The sequence below is a fragment of the Salmo trutta genome, chromosome 27 (assembly GCF_901001165.1).
Source record: "Salmo trutta chromosome 27, fSalTru1.1, whole genome shotgun sequence".
Lineage (NCBI taxonomy): Eukaryota > Metazoa > Chordata > Actinopteri > Salmoniformes > Salmonidae > Salmo > Salmo trutta.
The window spans coordinates 36,808,093-36,829,163 of NC_042983.1; the positions used below are offsets into that span (position 1 = coordinate 36,808,093).

A 21,071-nucleotide genomic window follows, 5' to 3' on the forward strand; every position below is an offset into this window, starting at 1 on the left:
CAACTTCAAATTATCTCAAAGTTGTTGATGGAACCAACATTGTCGCCCTGTGCCCCCAGGCTTGTGTTGTCTTCCCGACTTTGTAATTACTTTTTGGGGAAGTAGGCCCAGAATTTGTTTGTATCAAACATCATAATTCATTGCAATATTATCATGGAAATGTGGCACATCATTTCTCTGTTGTTATATAAAAAGAAATGTGTCCCTGGGCAGCAATATTGTGTCTATAGTTATTGTTGAACATCAAGCCTTCAAATACAACAAATGCAGGGAGGAAAAGAACATTGTACCTAGGGTTTTATATTTTCACCTTATAGTTCCTTCCAGAGAATAAATCACTTTTCTCCCCGGTAAGCCGGTATTTCCAGAAATATCAATATTCAAGATAACCAAAAATATAAGTGTAATACATCAAAATAAAGCTTAACTTCTTGTTAATCCAGCCGCAGTGTCAGATTTCAAAAAGGCTTCACGGCGAAAGCAGACCATGCGATTATCTGAGGACAGCGCCCCGCATACAAACACATGAAAATAATTTTCAACCAGGGAGGTGGCGACACAAAAGTCAGAAATAACGATATAATAAATGCCTTACCTTTGAAGATCTTCTTCTTTTGGCACTCCAAAATGTCCCAGAAACATCACAAATGGTCCTTTTGTTCGATAATGTCCTTCTTTATATCCCCAGAATGTCCATTTATTTGGCGCGTTTGATTCAGAAATAGACTAGTTCCAACTCGCCCAATATGACTACAAAGTATCTAATAAGTTACCTGTAAACTTGGTCCAAACATTTCAAACAACGTTCCTAATCCAACCTAAGGTATCCTAAAACGTAAATAATCGATACAATTTAAGACGGGATATACTGTGTTCAATACTGGATAAAAACAACGTGAAGCACGTTCCAGTTCACGCGTACCAAACAGTAGAATCCACCTGGAGTGTCACTCACAAAGAACAGCCGTATTTCTTAATTTCTCAAAAGAAAAACATCAACCAATTTCTGAAGACTGTTGACACCTAGTGGAAGCCATAGGACCTGCAAGCAGGTTCCTATTAAATAGGGCTTTCAATAGAAAACAAATGGGAAATACTATGACCTCAATTTCTTTCCCCCTGGATGGTTTGTCCTCGGGGTTTCGCCTGCCAAATCAGTTCTGTTATACTCACAGACATTATTTCAACAGTTTTAGAAACTTTAGAGTGTTTTCTATCCAAATCTACCAATTATATGCATACCCTAGCTTCTGGGCCTGAGTAACAGGCAGTTTACTTTGGGCACGCTTTTCATCCGGATGTGAAAATACTGCCCCCTATCCCTAAGAAGTTTTTAAGTCAATGATCTCTCAATGTCTTGTTTTTTAAATGTTTATGCCTATTTATGTCAGAGTTTTGAAACAGTCTGAATCACTTAGGCAAACATTATTTTAACAATTGGTCAAAACGCATTGGCTAGCCTACATCATATCCCAAAATATAGCCACTGTCACATATACACTGGGATTCAGGAAGCAGGTGTAGCAGATGAGTTTAATAGTGAAGAATGCAGATTAACAAAACATGAGAAGCATACAGAACGTGAATGAAAACAAACCAACACAGTCTGATGACTGAGGCCACTGAGGGCTAAATAAAGGGAAGGTCATCCAGGTGATGATGAAGTCCAGGTGTGCGTAATGATGGGGAGCAAGTGTGTGCGTAATGATGGTTGCCAGGGCCGGTGGTTAGTAGACCGGAGATGTCGTGCGCTGGAGAAGGGGAGCGGGAGAAGGCGTGAGCCATGGCATGAAAATAAATAAAGTGTGAGCCTTCTGGCTTCACAAACTTGGACTAGGCCTACATAATAACATGAAATAAATCAAACCTTCCCAGCCTAACAAATATAGCATAAAGAGAGCCTTCTCGAGCCACACAAACTGAGGTTATAGGCTACAATCTTGTAAAAAAGGGCTCCAAAAGGGTTCTTCGGCTGTTCCTTTTTGGTTCCAGGTCTAACTTTTTTGGGTTCCATGTAGAACCCTTTGTGTAAAGGGTTTTACATGGAACCAAAAAGGGTTCCTCAAAGGGTTCTAGTATGGGGACTGCCGAAGAACCGTTTTTCTAGATATTAAGTTTTTTTCTAAGAATGTACAGAAATAACCTGGCACCCTGTAGCAAACAAACCTACCCATAATGCACATATATAGGCCCTACCTGTTCAACTGTTATTCTTTCTTCTGATGTGGACTCTCAAAAACCACAGTTCCCTCTGCACTCAGGCGGATCCTGATCTTGATATAAATTCTCCACCGACTAAAAAAGGCTTGCTCGACCTCTCTGGTGTCCTGGATGATGTCATGGATGATGTCATGGAAGGTGGCCTGGATGGTGTCCTGGATGGTGCCCTGGATGGTGTCTTTGAATGTGTCCTGGATGGTGTCCTGGATGGTGTCCTGGAAAATGTCCTGGATGGTATCATGGATGGTGGCCTGGATGGTGGCCTGGATGGCAGCCTGGATGGTGTCATGGATGGTGCCTTGAATGTGTCCTGGAAGTTGTCCTGGAAGGTGTCCTGTATGGTGTCATGGATGATGGCCTGAATGGTGTCATGGATGATCAAATCAAATCAAATTTATTTATATAGCCCTTCGTATATCAGCTGAAATCTCAAAGTGCTGTACAGAAACCCAGCCTAAAACCCCAAACAGCAAGCAATGCATGTGAAAGAGGCACGGTGGCTAGGAAAAACTCCCTAGGAAAAACTCCCTAGAAAGGCCAAAAACCTAGGAAGAAACCTAGAGAGGAACCAGGCTATGAGGGGTGGCCAGTCCTCTTCTGGCTGTGCCGGGTGGATATTATAACAGAACATGGTCAAGATGTTAAAATGTTCATAAATGACCAGCATGGTCAAATAATAATAATCATTGTAGTTGTCGAGGGTGCAACAAGCACGTCCGGTGAACAGGTCAGGGTTCCGTAGCCGCAGGCAGAACAGTTGAAACTGGAGCAGCAGCATGGCCAGGTGGACTAGGGACAGCAAGGAGTCATCATGCCAGGTAGTCCCGAGGCATGGTCCTAGGGCTCAGGTCCTCCGAGAGAAAGAAAGAAAGAGAGAAAGAGAGAATTAGAGAGAGCATATTTACATTCACACAGGACACCGGATAAGACAAGAGAATACTCCAGATGAAACAGACTGACCCTAGCCCCCCGGCACATAAACTACTGCAGCATAAATACTGGAGGCTGAGACAGGAGGGATCAGAAGACACTGCGGCCCCATCCGATGATACCCCCGGACAGGGCCAAACAGGCAGGATATAACCCCACCCACTTTGCCAAAGCACAGCCCCCACACCACTAGAGGGATGTCTACAACCACCAACTTACCGTCCGAAGACAAGGCCGAGTAAAGCCCACAAAAATCTCCGCCATGGCACAACCCAAGGGGGGGGCGCCAACCCAGACAGGAAGACCACGTCAGTGACTCAACCCACTCAAGTGACGCACCCCTCCCATGGACGGCATGGAAGAACACCAGTAAGTCAGTGACTCAGCCCCTGTAATAGGGTTAGAGGCAGAGAATCCCAGTGGAAAGAGGGGAACCGGCAAGGCAGAGACAGCAAGGGCGGTTCGTTGCTCCAGCCTTTCCGTTCACCTTCACACTCCTGGGCCAGACTACACTTAATCATAGGACCTACTGAAGAGATAAGTCTTCAGTAAAGACTTAAAGGTTGAGACTGAGTCTGTGTCTCTCACATGGGTAGGCAGACTATTCCATAAAAATGGAGCTCTATTGGAGAAAGCCCTACCTCCAGCCGTTTGCTTAGAAATTCTAGGGACAATTAGGAGGCCTGCGTCTTGTGACCGTAGTGTACGTGTAGGTATGTACGGCAGGACCAAATCGGAAAGATAGGTAGGAGTAAGCCCATGTAATGCTTTGTAGGTTAGCAGTAAAACCTTGAAATCAGCCCTTGCCTTAACAGGAAGCCAGTGTAGGGAGGCTAGCACTGGAGTAATATGATACATTTTTTTGGTTCTAGTCAGGATTCTAGCAGCCGTATTTAGCACTAACTGAAGTTTGTTTAGTGCTTTATCCGGGTAGCCGGAAAGTAGAGCATTGCAGTAGTCCAGCCTAGAAGTAACAAAAGCATGGATTAATTTTTCTGCGTCATTTTTGGACAGAAAGTTTCAGATTTTTGCAATGTTACATAGATGGAAAAAAGCTGTCCTTGAAACAGTCTTGATATGTTCTTCAAAAGAGAGATCAGGGTCCAGAGTAACACCGAGGTCCTTCACAGTTTTATTTGAGACGACTGTACAACCATCCAGATTAATTGTCAGATTGAACAGAAGATCTCTTTGTTTCTTGGGACCTAGAACAAGCATCTCTGTTTTGTCCGAGTTTAAAAGTAGAAAGTTTGCAGCCATCCACTTCCTTATGTCTGAAACACAGGCTTCTAGCGAGGGCAATTTTGGAGCTTCACCATGTTTCATTGAAATGTACAGCTGTGTGTCGTCCGCATAGCAGTGAAATTTAACATTATGTTTTCGAATGACATCCCCAAGAGGTAAAATATATAGTGAAAACAATAGTGGTCCTAAAACGGAACCTTGAGGAACACCGAAATTTACAATTGATTTGTCAGAGGACAAACCATTCACAGAGACAAACTGATATCTTTCCGACAGATAAGATCTAAACCAGGCCAGAACTTGTCCATGTAGACCAATTTGGGTTTCCAATCTCTCCAAAAGAATGTGGTGATCGATGGTATCAAAAGCGGCACTAAGATCTAGGAGCACGAGGACAGATGCAGAGCCTCGGTCTGACGTCATTAAAAGGTCATTTACCACCTTCACAAGTGCAGTCTCAGTGCTATGATGGGGTCTAAAACCAGACTGAAGCGTTTCGTATACATTATTTGTCTTCAGGAAGGCAGTGAGTTGCTGTGCAACAGCTTTTTCTAAAATTTTTGAGAGGAATGTAAGATTCGATATAGGCCGATAGTTTTTTATAATTTCTGGGTCAAGATTCGGCTTTTTCAAGAGAGGCTTTATTACTGCCACTTTTAGTGAGCTTGGTACACATCCGGTGGATAGAGAACCGTTTATTATGTTCAACATAGGAGGGCCAAGCACAGGAAGCAGCTCTTTCAGTAGTTTAGTTGGAATAGGGTCCAGTATGCAGCTTGAGGGTTTGGAGGCCATGATTATTTTCATCATTGTGTCAAGAGATATAGTACTAAAACACTTTAGTATCTCCCTTGAGCCAAGGTCCTGGCAGAGTTGTGCAGACTCAGGACAATGGAGCTTTGAAGGAATACCCAGATTTAAAGAGGAGTCCGTAATTTGCTTTCTAATGATCATGATCTTTTCCTCAAAGAAGTTCATAAATGTATTACTGCTGAAGTGAAAGCCATCCTCCATTTGCGAATGCTGCTTTTTAGTTAGCTTTGCGACAGTATCAAAAAAAGAAATTTCGGATTGTTCTTATTTTCCTCAATTAAGTTGGAAAAATAGGATGATCGAGCAGCAGTGAGGGCTCTTCGATACTGCACGGTACTGTCTTTCCAAGCTAGTCGGAAGACTTCCAGTTTGGTGTGGCGCCATTTCCGTTCCAATTTTCTGGAAGCTTGCTTCAGAGCTCGTGTATTTTCTGTATACCAGGGAGCTAGTTTCTTATGACAGATGTTTTTAATTTTTAGGGGTGCAACTGCATCTAGGGTATTGCGCAAGGTTAAATTGAGTTCCTCGGTTAGGTGGTTAACTGATTTTTGTCCTCTGACGTCCTTGGGTAGGCAGAGGGAGTCTGGAAGGGCATCAAGGAATCTTTGGGTTGTCTGAGAATTTATAGCACGACTTTTAATGCTCCTTGTTTGGGGTCTGAGCAGATTATTTGTTGCAATTGTAAACGCAATAAAATGGTGGTCCGATAATCCAGGATTATGAGGAAAAACATTAAGATCCACAACATTTATTCCATGGGACAAAACTAGGTCCAGAGTATGACTGTGGCAGTGAGTAGGTCCAGAGACATGTTGGACAAAACCCACTGAGTCGATGATGGCTCCGAAAGCCTTTTGGAGTGGGTCTGTGGACTTTTCCATGTGAATGTTAAAGTCACCAAAAATTAGAATATTATCTGCTATGACTACAAGATCCGATAGGAATTCAGGGAACTCAGTGAGGAACACTGCATATGGCCCAGGAGGCCTGTAAACAGTAGCTATAAAAAGTGAGTGAGTAGGCTGCATAGATTTCATGACTAGAAGCTCAAAAGACGAAAACGTCATTGTTTTTTTTTTGTAAATTGAAATTTGCTATCGTAGATGTTAGCAACACCTCCGCCTTTGCCGGATGCACGGGGGGTATGGTCACTAGTGTAACCAGGGGGTGAGGCCTCATTTAACACATTAAATTCATCAGGCTTAAGCCATGTTTCAGTCAGGCCAATCACATCAAGATTATGATCAGTGATTAGTTCATTGACTATAACTGCCTTGGAAGTGAGGGATCTAACATTAAGTAACCCAATTTTGAGATGTGAAGTATCACAATCTCTTTCAATAATGGCAGGAATGGAGGAGGTCTTTATACTAGTGAGATTACTAAAGCGAAAACCGCCATTTTTAATTTTGCCCAACCTAGATCGAGGCACAGACACGGTCTCAATGGGGAAAGCTGAGCTGACTACGCTGACTGTGCTAATGGCAGACTCCACTAAGCTGGCAGGCTGGCTAACAGCCTGCTGCCTGGCCTGCACCCTATTTCATTCTGGAGCTAGAGGAGTTAGAGCCCTGTCTATGTTCGTAGATAAGATGAGAGCACCCCTCCAGCTAGGATGGAGTCCATCACTCCTCAACAGGCCAGGCTTGGTCCTGTTTGTGGGTGAGTCCCAGAAAGAGGGCCAATTATCTACAAATTCTATCTTTTGGGAGGGGCAGAACACAGTTTTCATCCAGCGATTGAGTTGTGAGACTCTGCTGTGGAGCTCATCACTCCCCCTAACTGGGAGGGGGCCAGATACAATTAATCGATGCCGACACATCTTTCTAGCTGATTTACACGCTGAAGCTATGTTGCGCTTGGTGACCTCTGACTGTTTCATCCTAACATCGTTGGTGCCGACGTGGATAACAATATCTCTATACTCTCTACACTCGCCAGTTTTAGCTTTAGCCAGCACCGTCTTTAGATTAGCCTTAACGTCGGTAGCCCTGCCCCCTGGTAAACAGTGTATGATCGCTGGATGATTCGTTTTAAGTCTAATACTGCGGGTAATGGAGTCACCAATGACTAGGGTTTTCAATTTGTCAGAGCTAATGGTGGGAGCCGTCGGCGTCTCAGACCCCACAGCGGGAGGAGTAGAGACCAGAGAAGTCTCGGCCTCTGACTCCGACTCACTTAATGGGGAGAACCGGTTGAAAGTTTCTGTCGGCTGAATAAGCGACACCGGTTGAGCATTCCTACAGCGTTTCCCTCCAGAAGCCATGAGAAAGTTGTCCGGCTGCGGGGACCGTGCGAGGGGGTTTATACTAACGTTACTATCTGTACTTACTGGTGGCACAGACGCTGTTTCATCCTTTCCTACACTGAAATTACCCTTGCCTAGCGATTGCGTCTGAAGCTGGGCTTGCAGCACAGCTATCCTTGCCGTAAGGCGATCGTTCTCCTGTATATTATAAGTACAACGACTGCAATTAGAAGGCATCATGTTAATGTTACTTAGCTTCGGCTGTTTGAAGTCCTGACGAACCATGTCCAGATAAAACCTCCGGGGTAAGAAAGTTGAATGAAAAAAGTTGAGTGAGGGTAAAAAGTAAAAATATACGGTAATGAAAAAGTAAAAACCGTTAGGTAGCAAAGTAAGATCGGCAACAAAAATGCACAGCAGCGTAAACAAGTCTGCAAGTTGTGACCGGAAACAGCTGGTGCCCTGGATGTTGTCATGGATTGTGGCCTGGATGTTGTCATGGATGGTGGCCTGGATGGTGTCATGGATGGTGGCCTGGATGGTGTCATGGATGGTGGCCTGCGTGGTGGCCTGGATAGTGTCCTGGATAGTGTCCTTGAAGGTGACCCAGATGGTGGCCTGGATGGTGTCCTTGAAGGTGTCCTGGAAGGTGGCCTGGATGGTGTCATTTATGTTGGCCTGGATGGTGCCATTTATGTTGGCCTGGATGGTGTCATGGATGGTGGCCTGGATGGTTGCCTGGATGATGCCCTGCATGCTGTTCTTGAAGGTGCACTGGAAGGTGGCCTGGATGGTGTCATGGATGTGTCCTGGAAGGTGGCCTGGATGGTGTCATTTATGTTGGCCTGGATGGTGTCATGGATGGTGGCCTGGATGGTTGCCTGGATGATGCCCTGCATGCTGTCCTTGAAGGTGCACTGGAAGGTGGCCTGGATGGTGTCATGGATGGTGACCTGGATGGTGTCATGGATGGTGGCCTGGAAGGTGGCCTGGAAGATTGCCTGGATGGTGTCATGGTAGGTGTCCTGGATGGTGTCCTGGATGGTGACTTGGATGGTGTTCTGGATGGTCCCCTGGATGGTGTCCTTGAAGGTGACCTGGATGGTGGCCTTGATGGCGAGTGCCTCAAACAGGTGCAAGTATCTCGATATGTTGTTTGCGGCTTCAAACAGGAAGAACTCCTTATAGAGGATTTTCAGGAGTTTGGATTCCTTTCTCTCCTTTCTTCTGTTGAAAGGTTGATGGCTTGCTGCAACGTTGTTGACGGGTTTGGTGTTGCTTGCACATCTGTTGCAGCACCTTCATCCTCTGTGCTACTTCCCTCTTCCTCGAACAGTTGTTTGACGATTCCCTTGCAATCCTCAACAACATGGCCCTTCTCAACAGCATGGCCCTTCTCAACAGCATGGCCCTTCTCAACAACATGGCCCTTCTCAACAGCATGGCTCTTCTCAACAGCATGTCCCTTCTCAACAGCATGGCTCTTCTCAACAGCATGGCCCTTCTCAACAGCATGGCCCTTCTCAACAGCATGGCTCTTCTCAACAGCATGGCCCTTCTCAACAGCATGGCTCTTCTCAACAGCATGGCCCTTCTCAAAAGTTGGAGCCAATTTTGTAACCGTATTAACTGCATTTCAAGGTCGCATGTTTATTTCAGCATAAACAATGCGTGCACTTTGAATTTAAGTAAATATGGTAGGCTACAACAGTGCTCACACTCACACACACACTGAGCGTTGATGATTGATCATACAGATTGAACAGTTCCATTTCATGTCACGCTGTTCATAAAAATAATTTTTTATAATTTACTGGTTTGGTGAAGTGCAATTAATCACTCCAGAGAATGTTTCCACTACTCCAGAGTCCAATGGCAGCGAAATTTACGTCGCTCCAGCTGACGCTTGGCATTGCGCATGGTGATCTTAGACTTGTGTGTGGCTGGTCTGCCATGGAAACCCATTTCATGAAGCTCCCGATTAACAGTTCTTCTGCTGACGTTGCTTCCAGGGGCAGTTTGGAACTTGGTAGTGAGTGTTGCAACCAAGGACAGACAATTTTTACGCATTACGTACTTCAGCACTCAGTGGTCCCGTTCTGTGAGCTTGTGTGGCCTACCACTTCGCGGCTGAGCCGCTATTACTCCTAGACGTTTCCATTTCACAATAACAGCACTAACAGTTGACCAGGGCAGCTCTAGAAGGGCAGAAATTTGACTCACTGACTTGTTGGAAAGGTGGCATCCTATGATGGCGCCCAGTTGAAAGTCACTGGGCTCCTCAGTAAGGCCATTCTATTGTTTGCATGGTTGTGTGCTTGATATTATACACCTGTCAGCAACAGGTGTGGCTAAAATAGCCAAATCCACTAATTTGGAGGGGTGTCCACATAATTTTGTATATATAGTTTAGCAGTGACAGATACAGACCGTGCTTAGTAATACACAGAGATGTTTTTGTATTTTGATCAGTAGAAGACTGAGACAGACAGACAGACAGACAGACAGACAGACAGACAGACAGACAGACAGACAGACAGTCAGACGGTGCCAAGTGTGGTGCGGAATACTGAGAGGACAGACGGAGAGCAGTGGCAGTCAGTGGAGGACAGTGTGTGCCCAGTGCAGTTGTGAATAGTGCAGTTGTGAATAGTGTTTTCTGTCAGTGTGGAGGCAGAGGAGCAGTCAGGAGAGTGCCCCAGAAGAAGCCCAATTTCACACTGGACTGGAGCACATCATCTGGGTCTGCCTGACCACACTCCCCCCCCACCCACACACACGCGCGCGCGTATGCACACACACACACACAAATACATGTGTGCACACACACACTCACTGCCTCCTCCTGTATAGCAGTGGTCAGCGATCACCCAGCCTCTCATAGGAGCCAATCTCAACAGGCTAGCCACTGCCGCCCCTCCTCACACTCCCAGGATTTCCATGACACCCCCCCCCCCCCCCCCCCCCCCCCCCCCCCACACACACGCACACACATGCATGCACGCAAACCGGGGGTCATGATCCCCCAATATCAGAGACAGGCCAATGGCTGTCTGTGGCTTTACACTACGCAGTACTACTCAATTCCTAATTTTAGGATTGGATCCACCTACCGCCAATTATGCTTTTGGTTTGTCCAACTCCTCAGAGGTCGTGGTTTGTGAAGGAAATCAAGTTGTGTAAGGCTTATAAGGGGAACAGAGCTCCTCACTTTCTCTCTCTCTTCTTAACCCTTAATTATGTGAGCTACTTGTAACAAATAAAGAACTACAGTCACATTTAACATGTTAAATTCATAAGCACGAATAATAATTATATATAAAGGGATATTTTTCAAGTGGAGAAAGTTTCTATTGCGAGTTTCACATCTCGTGCATGAGAGCTTTTTCTCAAAACGAGTGGTAATTGTTCACGGTTATATTGGACTCAATTTTGTGAGTATTTTTTAACTAGGCAAGTCATTTAAGAACAAATTCTTATTTTCGAGGACTGCCTTGTTCAGGGGCAGAATGACAGATTTTTACCTTGTCAGCTCAGCGATTCGATCTTGCAAACTTTCGGTTACTAGTCCAACGCTCTAACCACTAGGCTACCTGCTGCTACCTGCCACATCAGTTGGGCTACAGCTGATAATGCTGATGGCTAAATAATATACCAGCCTGATAATATAATATGGGATAATATGTCATTAGGCACTTTTTTGAAGGGGAAAATTCTATTTTAATGGTGTCAATTATTTTGATTCAATGGTAGACTCCCTCAAGCACTTACGTTACGTAGAAAACTTTCAATCAAACTTTCTCACAGCCGTTCTACAAAATAATTGCCAAGCGTGGTTACTTACTGAACCGCTAAAATTATACCAACCTTTTAATGTAATACAGAAAAATATTGGCATTTCAGTTGTGATATATTGACCAAATTAAGAGGAAAGTTTTAGATGTATTTTCCCTTAAAAATTCACCAGAAACAAACATTTCACAGCAATTTTTTTTTAAATCTCCTTGGAAAGCATGCCCCAACAAGTCACATAATACATTGCATTAACTCACTGTGTGTGTAATGATAGTGTTTAATATGATTTTTGAATGACTACCTCTGTACCCCAACACATACAAATATCTGTAAGGCCCATTAGTGGAGCAGTGAATTTCAAACACAGATTCAACCACAGCATACTAACACATGTTGTCCTGTAGTATGTTGGGTGATTGTGCTGTTGTTTTGCATAGGGAGCCAGGCTATATCCTTAATGACACCCTTTTCTAACACTGATGGTAGGTAGCCTAGTGGTTAGAGTGTTGGGCCAGTAACCAAAAGGTTGCTGGATTGAATCCCTGACCTGACAAGGTAAAAAATCTGTCATTCTGTCCCTGAACAAGGCAGTTAACCCACTGTCATTGTAAATAAGAATTTGTTCTTAACTGACTTGCCTAGTTATAACGTCTTTGGGCTAGCCGTGCCACTAGCGACCCACCTCGACAACATCCGGTGAAATTGCAGAGCGTGAAATTCAAATAACAGAAATATTTAACAGGGCATACAAGTGTCATACATCAGAAAAAAGCTTAACTTCTTGATTATCCAGCTGTTATCCAGCCGTTTATCCAGCAGTTCAATAAAGTCCTTCTTTATATCCCCAAAAACTCAGTTTAGCTGGCGCGCTTAATTCAATAATCCACCGGTTTCCCTCCTTCAAAATGCATACAAAATGAATCCCAAACGTTACCGATAAACTTATCCAAACAAGTCAAACAATGTTTATAATCAAACCTCAGGTACCCTAATGCGTAAATAAATGATACAATTTAAGACGGAGAATCGTTATTGTCATTACCGGAGATAAACTGCAAAGTACGCGCTCTCATCCACGTACATGAAAACACTACAGCCAAAATGGGAGCCACTTAGAAAAACTACAAATTCTAGCTCATTTTTCCAAAAACAAGCCTGAAACTCTTTCTAATGACTGTTGACATCTAGTGGAGCCCTAGGAACTGCAATCTGGGAGGTTTTCCCTTCATATTAAAAATGACAGCCATAGGAATCAGTGGTGGGCCGAAAATAAAATGTTCTGGATGGTTTGTCCCCGGGTTTTCACCTGCCATATCAGTTCTGTTACACTCACAGACATTATTTCAACCGTTTTAGAAACTTTCGAGTGTTTTCTATCCAAATCTACCAATTATATGCATATCCTAGCTTCTGGGCCTGAGTAACAGGCAGTTTACTTTGGGCATGCTTGTCATCCAGACGTCAAAATACTGCCCCCTAGCCCAAAGATTAAATAAAGGTTAAAATTTAAAAAAATGACATTGACAGTGATAGGCCTGATTGCTGACAATGATGGGACTGCCTACAGGGATGTGGTCAGAGACCTGGTAGTGTAGTGACAGGGAAACAATTTCTCCCTCAATGTCAGCAACGCAAAGGAGCTGATTGTGGACTACAAGAAATGGAGGGCTGAGCATGCCCCCATTCACATTGATGGGGTTGAGGTGGAGATGGTTGAGTGCTTTAAGATCCTCGGTGTCCACGTCACTATTAACCTATCATGGCCCAAACACACCAACCCAGTTGTGAAGAGGACACGACAACACCTCTTCCCCCTCAGGAGGCTGAAATTATTTGGCATGGGTCCTGAGCTCCTCAAAAAGTTCTACAGCTGCACCATTGAGAGCGTCTTGACTGGTTGCATCACCGCTTGGTATGGCAGCTGCTCTGCATCTGACCTCAAGGCTCTACAGAGGGTGGTGCGTATGGCCCAGTAAATCACTGGGGCCAAGCGCCCTGTCATCCAGGACCTCTATACCAGGTGGTGTCATAGGAAGGCCCTAAAAATGGTTAGCCACCCAAGTCACAGTCTTTTCTCTCTGCTACAGCACAGCAAGTGATACCGGAGAACCAAGTCTGGGACCAAAAGGCTCTTGAACAGCGTCTACCCCAAAGCCATAAGACTGCTGAACAGTTAATTAAACAGCTACCTGGACTTTCTGCTTTTCACCCCCTACCTACATGTACAGTACATAGTACTTCAATTAATCACCTAACAAAACCCTACATATACATATTACCTCAATGAATCACCTAACCAAACCTACATATACATATTACCTCAATGAATCACCTAACCAAACCTACATATACATATTACCTCAATAAATCACCTAACCAAACCTACATATACATATTACCTCAATGAATCACCTAACCAAACCTACATATACATATTACCTCAATGAATCACCTAACCAAACCCTACATATACATATTACCTCAATGAATCACCTAACCAAACCTACATATACATATTACCTCAATGAATCACCTCTTGTACCCCAGTACACTGACTCGGTACCGGTACTCCTTGTATATAACCTCGTTATTGTTATTTTGTGTTTTTTTTTATTGTGTTATTATTTAATTTGTATCTATTTGTTAATTTTATTACTTTTTAACTGCATTGTTGGGAAAGGGCTAGTAAGTAAGCATTTCATGGTAACGTCTACACTTGTTGTATTCGGCGCATGTGACAAATACAATTTGATTCAATTTGATTTGATGCATGGGTGACCTCCCGGCTATAAAAGCCTATGTCAGGGGGATGCCATGCTCGTTCCACATCCCCAGTTAGGACAGTGGGCGCTGGAACACGACACTCGATATTGTGACAAGTGTGCCCGAGCGTTGCAGGTTAATAAACAACGGCAAATGTAATGGGCACTCTATTTATTACACTGCCATTCAAACGGAGACCACGCTCGTGCTAAATCACAGTGCCATCGATCAGGGCCCGAATTAACTGTTCTCTGTCTCCCCCTTCTGCCTCTGGCTGTGGCCCAAATTAAATGGCACCGTATTCCCTTTATAGTGCACTATTTTGACTATGGCCCTCAAGAATAGCACACTATATAGGGAATAGGATGCCATTTGGGATGCAGGTCTGGGCTCTAGAACCGCCATAACCCAAATGCCACTGACGTTTGATTTGGTCAATTAAAAAAATCATGTTAATAATTTGACCGTGTGCCTAGCAGGTTGATACTATTGTCTTTTACCTTTTACTTTGTAAAAATAAGCTGTTATGGTACTGTTTTATTGACTGTAACTCTATTACTAATCCAATGTATTGTAAAGGGAAACGAGAACATGTTATGTGTTGCAGCAAGCCTTTAGAAAAGTGCAAAACACATCCTTGACTATATCCAAATTGGTGAGCAGGAAACAAACAATGCCAGTCAGCCCACTGAAACTACACCTAAACTATACCAAAACTACACTGGAATTATACCAAAACTACACCTAAACTATTCTAAAATTACACTGGAATTATACCAAAACTACACCTAAACTATACCAAAACTACACTTAAACTATACCAAAACTACACTGGAATTATACCAAAACTACACCTAAACTATACCAAAACTACACTGCAATTATACCAAAACTACACCTAAACTATACCAAAACTACACCTAAACTATACCAAAACTACACCTAAACTATACCAAACCAAAACTACACCTAAACTATAACAAAACTACACCTAAACTATACCAAAACTACACCTAAACTATACCAAAACTACACCTAAACTATACCAAAACTACACCTAAACTATACCAAAACTACACCTAAACTGTACCAAAACTAATTACACACATAATAAGAGTTAGCCTGTAAACCAGATCAAATTGACAATAATCTGATGAGTGACAATATTAGGCCTATCAGTTGTCAAATTGTACATGAAGAGATGGGCACATCTTGTAATTGACAGATGCAGGGAAAGGAGCATCGCTTTGTTAAATCCTCCTTCAGAGTCACATGCAGGTAAAACATTGTGATTTCTATATAGCATCAGAAAGAGCATATTCTGCAGTTTATATTACACTTACCTTTGTCAAATAACTCTCAAAATTCAAGAGGTGCAACTCTTTTTCTAAATGTTACTTTTTCCAAGAATATCCGTGCTGTCCATGCATTCGGCACATGACCATTCACGTGCTGTCCATGCATTCAGCACATGACCACTCACGCCATAGCATAGCTCTGGTTACTAAGCAAACGCTAGTAACATAATAAACATAAAATGTAAATAAGCTAATTTGTCGTTTATGGATGAATGGACTCTAGAAACCAGATAGAAACTGATAATGGTGCATGTGACACCAAGTACTTGCTCAATGGCTTTCCATATCTGGGGAAAGATGAAACCGGGCAAGCGGGTGAGCAACTGTCTGGTTTTCAGACTCGTGGAGCCTTACATGTGCAAAGGCAGAAATGTGACTAAGGACAACTTCTTCACATCAAATTCCCTGGCTGACAAGTTAATTGCAAAGAAGACTATCCTGCTAGGAACAGTGAACAAGCAAAGGCGAGAGATGCCCCCCTCTGAGCAGAACAACATACCAGCGGAGCTGTACTCCACATCAGTGATGGAGATTGGTAAAGCAACACTCACAGTGTACAGATGTATAATAAATAAGAGTGTCAGGAGTTTTTCCTAGGGAGTTCCTAGGGAGTTTTTCCCAGCCACCGTGCTTCTTTCACATGCATTGCTTGCTGTTTGGGGTTTTAGGCTGGGTTTCTGTACAGCACTTTGAGATTTCAGCTGATGTACGAAGGGCTATATAAATAAATTTGATTTGATTTGATTTGATTTGTTTGCATCGTCAGCACAATGCATCCCACTGGATCTGGCATGTGAGGTTTGTGATCCGCCAAGCAGGCCGCCATGGCAGCAGGTCCTGCGCTCCCTCTCCTCCATGCACCACAGCTCCCACTCGGGAATAATAAGACACAATGTCAAGTCGGCAGGTGCAAACGAAACAAGGCCCATGAAAACTGTGTGCATTGCAACCGATTTGTTTGTGGGGCTTGCTCAAACAAAGCCCCGAAACTGTGTGCTGAATGTGGACCCCAAGCATAAAGAGAAGACGCGATTGATTCATGTTTAAAGGCACGGTTATAAAGGCACGGTTATAAAGGCACGGTTATAAAGGCACGGTTATAAAGGCACAAAACAGTATCAGATGCAATCAACTGCTTTTATATCTTGTTATGAAAATATTTCCATGACTATTTCTTTATGCAATTAATCCTTTACAATTGTTCATGCACTGGTGCTTTTGTTCAGGAATAGAGCAAATCATTTCACCTGCACACCTGGCTGGATATATTATTATTGCAATCTATTTAATTTCTACTTTGTGAAAAGAATACACTGTAATGTTTTTATTGTAAGGGAAACTAAAACAGGCTATAGGCCTATGTTATTTCTAGGACTTTGTAGAATTTTACAGAACATATGCTTGACTCTAAACAAATAACTATTGTTGTAATTTTTTTTATTGATATATTCCCATAAATATTTCTTCATTCAATGAATCCTTTACAATAGTTTATACACTATTTATCAAGCATTTATTTAACAAGTATGTTTGTGCACCTTGCGGGTTGATATGGGAAGGGAAAGGGAAAGGGTGATACCTAGTCAGTTGTACAACTGAATGCCTTCAACTGAAATGTGTCTTCCACATTTACCCTAACCCCTCCTCTGATGCCTATGCTAAAGGGAACGCTTGGTAATGTTCTCTAGTGGGTACTTATATATTGAACGGCCAGGCGGTTCTAGTGTTAAAAAGATGCGCGTGGTGTGATTTGTGTTGTGGAGCTTTTAAAGGGTGAACCTAGACAAAGCTACAGAGATAAAGCTGTTTTAATCCTTCCAGGGCCTCTTCCTTTACCGGGAACTGGGAGCAGCCTGAATGTGTAATGCAAACAGTAGTTGGAGTGGGTGTTTGCAGAGAGAATTTCAGAGATGTAGCTACAAATCACAGGTGTAAGGTGTTGCTTCTTTACCAATGATCAAAGAACTGATGAAATGACGCGAGTGCGTGTATCAATTTTCTTTCAAGTGATGCCAGCCTACTCCTTATGATCACTGCATGTTTCACTGCCAGCCGTCTCAGCAGCTTTCAGCAGGGTGCAAAGCAGCTTTCAGCAGGGTGCAAAGCAGCTTTCAACAGAGTGTAGAGCAGAGCAGGTTTCAGCAGGGTGCAGAGCAGCTTTCAGCAGGGTGCAGAGCAGAGCAGCTTTCAGCAGGGTGCAGAGCAGAGCAGCTTTCAGCAGGGTACAGAGCAGCTTTCAGCAGGGTGCAAAACAGCTTTCAACAGGGTGTAGAGCAGAGCAGATTTCAGCAGGGTGCAGAGCAGAGCAGCTTTCAGCAGGGTGCAGAGCAGAGCAGGTTTCAGCAGGGTGCAGAGCAGCTTTCAGCAGGGTGCAGAGCAGAGCAGGTTTCAGCAGGGTGCAGAGCAGAGCAGCTTTCAACAGGGTGTAGAGCAGAGCAGCTTTCAGCAGGGTGTAGAGCAGAGCAGCTTTCAGCAGGGTGCAGAGCAGAGCAGGTTTCAGCAGGGTGAAGAGCAGCTTTCAGCAGGGTGCAGAGCAGAGCAGCTTTCAGCAGGGTGCAGAGCAGAGCAGCTTTCAGCAGGGTGCAGAGCAGAGCAGCTTTCAGCAGGGTGCAGAGCAGCTTTCAGCAGGGTGCAGAGCAGAGCAGCTTTCAGCAGGGTGCAGAGCAGAGCAGCTTTCAGCAGGGTGCAGAGCAGAGCAGCTTTCAGCAGGGTGCAGAGCAGAGCAGACTGTCTGCATCTCAAATGGCATCCTATTCTTTATGTAGTGCACTACTGTTGACCATCTTCTCCTTTTTCTTTTGTTCCACTGGTAACTTCTCCCTCCTTTTATGGTCTGTTTTCTTCCTTTCTCCCTCTTTACCTCTTTCATGTTTTCTCACCCTTCCCTTCTGCTTCCCTTCTGTTGTCTCACCCTCTACTTCCTCCCTCCCTCCCTCTTTCCCCAGATCACCAACCGCTACATCTACGACACAGTGCTGCTATTGGCCAACACTTTCCACAGGAAGCTGGAGGACAGGAAGTGGCACAGCATGGCCAGCCTCACCTGTATCCGCAAGAACTCCAAGCCCTGGCAAGGAGGACGGCCTATGCTGGACAACGTCAAAAAGGTACTGGTCCATATAGGGGGTTAAGATAAAGAGATAAAGGTCCATATAGGGGGTTATTCTTAGAGACAGGAGTTTCTCCTGACTACCAGACCAGGTTATAGACCTGGAGGCTTGGAGGTCCGGAGTATTGCTGGTTTTTTGTTCTACCTGGTAATAATTGCACCCACATGGTGTCCCAGTCCTTGATAATGCTTGCATCCCAAATTGAACCCTATTACCTATATAGTGCACTACTTGTGATAAGGGCCCATATGGTTTTGGTTGAAAGTAGTATGCTATATAGGAGATAGGATGGTATTTGGGATGCACACTACAATGCCTTGCAAATGTATTCATCCCCCTTGCCATTTTTCCTATTTTGTTGCATTACAGCCTGTAATTTAAATGGATTTGTATTTGGGTTTCATGTAATGGACATACACAAAATAATCCATATTGGTGAAGTGAAATTAAAAATTAAAAAATAAATAAAAACCTGAAAAGTGACGCGTGCATATGTATTCACCCCCTTTGCTATAAAGCCCCTAAATAAGATCTGGTGCAACCAATTACCTTCAGAAGTCACATTATTAGTTAAATAAAGTCCACCTATGTGCAATCTAAGTGTCACATGATCTGTCACATGATGTCAGTATATATACACCTGTTCTGAAAGGCCCCAGCGTCTGCAACACCACTAAGCAAGGGGCACCACCAAGCAAGCGGCACCATGAAGACCAAGGAGCTCTCCAAACAGGTCAGGGACAAAGTTATGGAGAAGTACAGATCAGGGTTGGGTTCTAAAAAATATCTGGAACTTTAAACATCCCACGGAGCACCATTAAATCCATTATTAAAAAATTGAAAGAATATGGCACCACAACAAAACTGCCAAGAGAAGGCCGCCCACCAAAACTCACAGCCAGACAAGGAGGGAATTAATCAGAGAGGCAACAAAGAGACCAAAGAAAACCCTGAAGGAGCTGAAAAGCTCCACAGCGGAGATTGGAGTATCTGTCCATAGGACCACTTTAAACCGTACACTGGGCTTTACGGGCTGGGCTTTATGGAAGAGTGGCCAGAAAAAAGCCGTTGCTTAAAGAAAAAAATAAGCAAACATGTTTGGTGTTCGCCAAAAGGCATGTGGGAGACTCCCCAAACATATGGAAGAAGATACTCTGGTCAGATGAGACTAAAATTGAGCTTTTTGTCCATCAAGAAAAATGCTATGTCTGGTGCAAACCCAACACCTCGCATCACCCCGAGAACACCATTTCCACAGTGAAGCATGGTGGTGGCAGCATCATGCTGTGGGGATATTTTTTATCGGTAGGGAATGGGAAACTGGTCAGAATTGAAGGATTGATGGAGGGCACTAAGTACAGGGAAATTCTTGAGGGAAAACTGTTTCAGTCTTCCATAGATTTTAGACTGGGACTGAGGTTCCCCTTCCAGCAGGACAATGACACTAAGCATGCTGCTCAAGCAACACTTGAGTGGTTTAAGGGGAAACATTTAAATGTCTTGGAATGGCCTAGTCATAGCCCAGACCTCAATCCAATTGAGTATCTGTGGTATGACTTAAAGATTGCTGTACACCAGCGGAACCCATCCAACTTGAAGGAGCTGGAGCAGTTTTGCCTTGAAGAATGGGCAAAAATCCCAGTGGCTAGATGTGCCAAGCTTATAGAGACATACCCCAAGAGACTTGCAGCTGTAATTGCTGCAAAAGGTGGCTCTACAAAGTATTTACTTTGGGGGGTGAATAGTTATGCACGCTCAAGTTTTCAGTCTTATTTCTTGTTTGTTTCACACCAAAAAATATTTTGCATCTTCAAAGTGGTAGGCATGTTGTGTAAATCAAATGATACAAACCCCCCAAAAAGAAATTGTAATTCCGAGTTATAAGGCAACAAAATAGGAAAAATGTCAAGGGGGGTGAATATTTTCGCAAGCCACTGTATGAATGTGAAAAACAAGTGATATTATGTCAGACAAGGGATAGCCCTTCAAGTGATATTATGACAGACAAGGGATAGCCCTTCAAGGGCGGACGACATCTCGTCTGCCCCCACTTTTATCTCTGAGGGGACCTTTGAAATGGATATGAAGTTAGGGACACTGTCTTGGGCATTGAATAAAGCCCTGGTGGTTTTGTTGGCGTTGTTGTCGTGTTGAGGTGACATCGTGCTCTCCAGAGCTGCTGTGTTAGCTCAGGACAGGACGTGATGTTAACACCTTCTCCATCCCTGTGGCCGTAGCTCCTGGGGAGTGTACTGTACCTGTCGACACGTGTCTGCACACACACACACACACACACACACACACACACACACACACACACACACACACACACACACACACACACACACACACACACACACACACACACACAAACAATGGCATTCTCACACCCTGTCCTCTGCCGTGAGCCACATGAGCAGTCAGTGAAAGTGACACCGGCGCTGCCGTAGGGAAGGTGAGCCAACAAAAGTTGAGTCCCAATGATTCAGTCCCTCTCCAACTAGTCCTGAGACTGGTTGTATGTGTGAGGTGTTCTCTCCTGCACCTGCTGCCGGCTGTTGTAATAACTGTGGTGATGTTAATGTGGCG

At 43.9% G+C, this 21,071-nt stretch overlaps 1 protein-coding gene across 2 annotated transcripts in view; it reads left to right on the forward strand.

Annotated features, from left to right (window-relative positions):
* The window catches only part of LOC115164974 (glutamate receptor ionotropic, delta-2), a 582,060-nt gene that overhangs the window by 372,812 nt on the left and 188,177 nt on the right, over positions 1-21,071 (forward strand). For both annotated transcript variants that reach the window (XR_003870040.1, XM_029717948.1), the window contains exon 7: positions 18,318-18,479. Coding sequence is in view for 1 of the 2 variants with exons in the window: in XM_029717948.1 (XP_029573808.1) it covers positions 18,318-18,479 (162 nt within the window). In the remaining variant the exon portion in view is untranslated. The remainder of the gene's footprint in view (positions 1-18,317; positions 18,480-21,071) is intronic.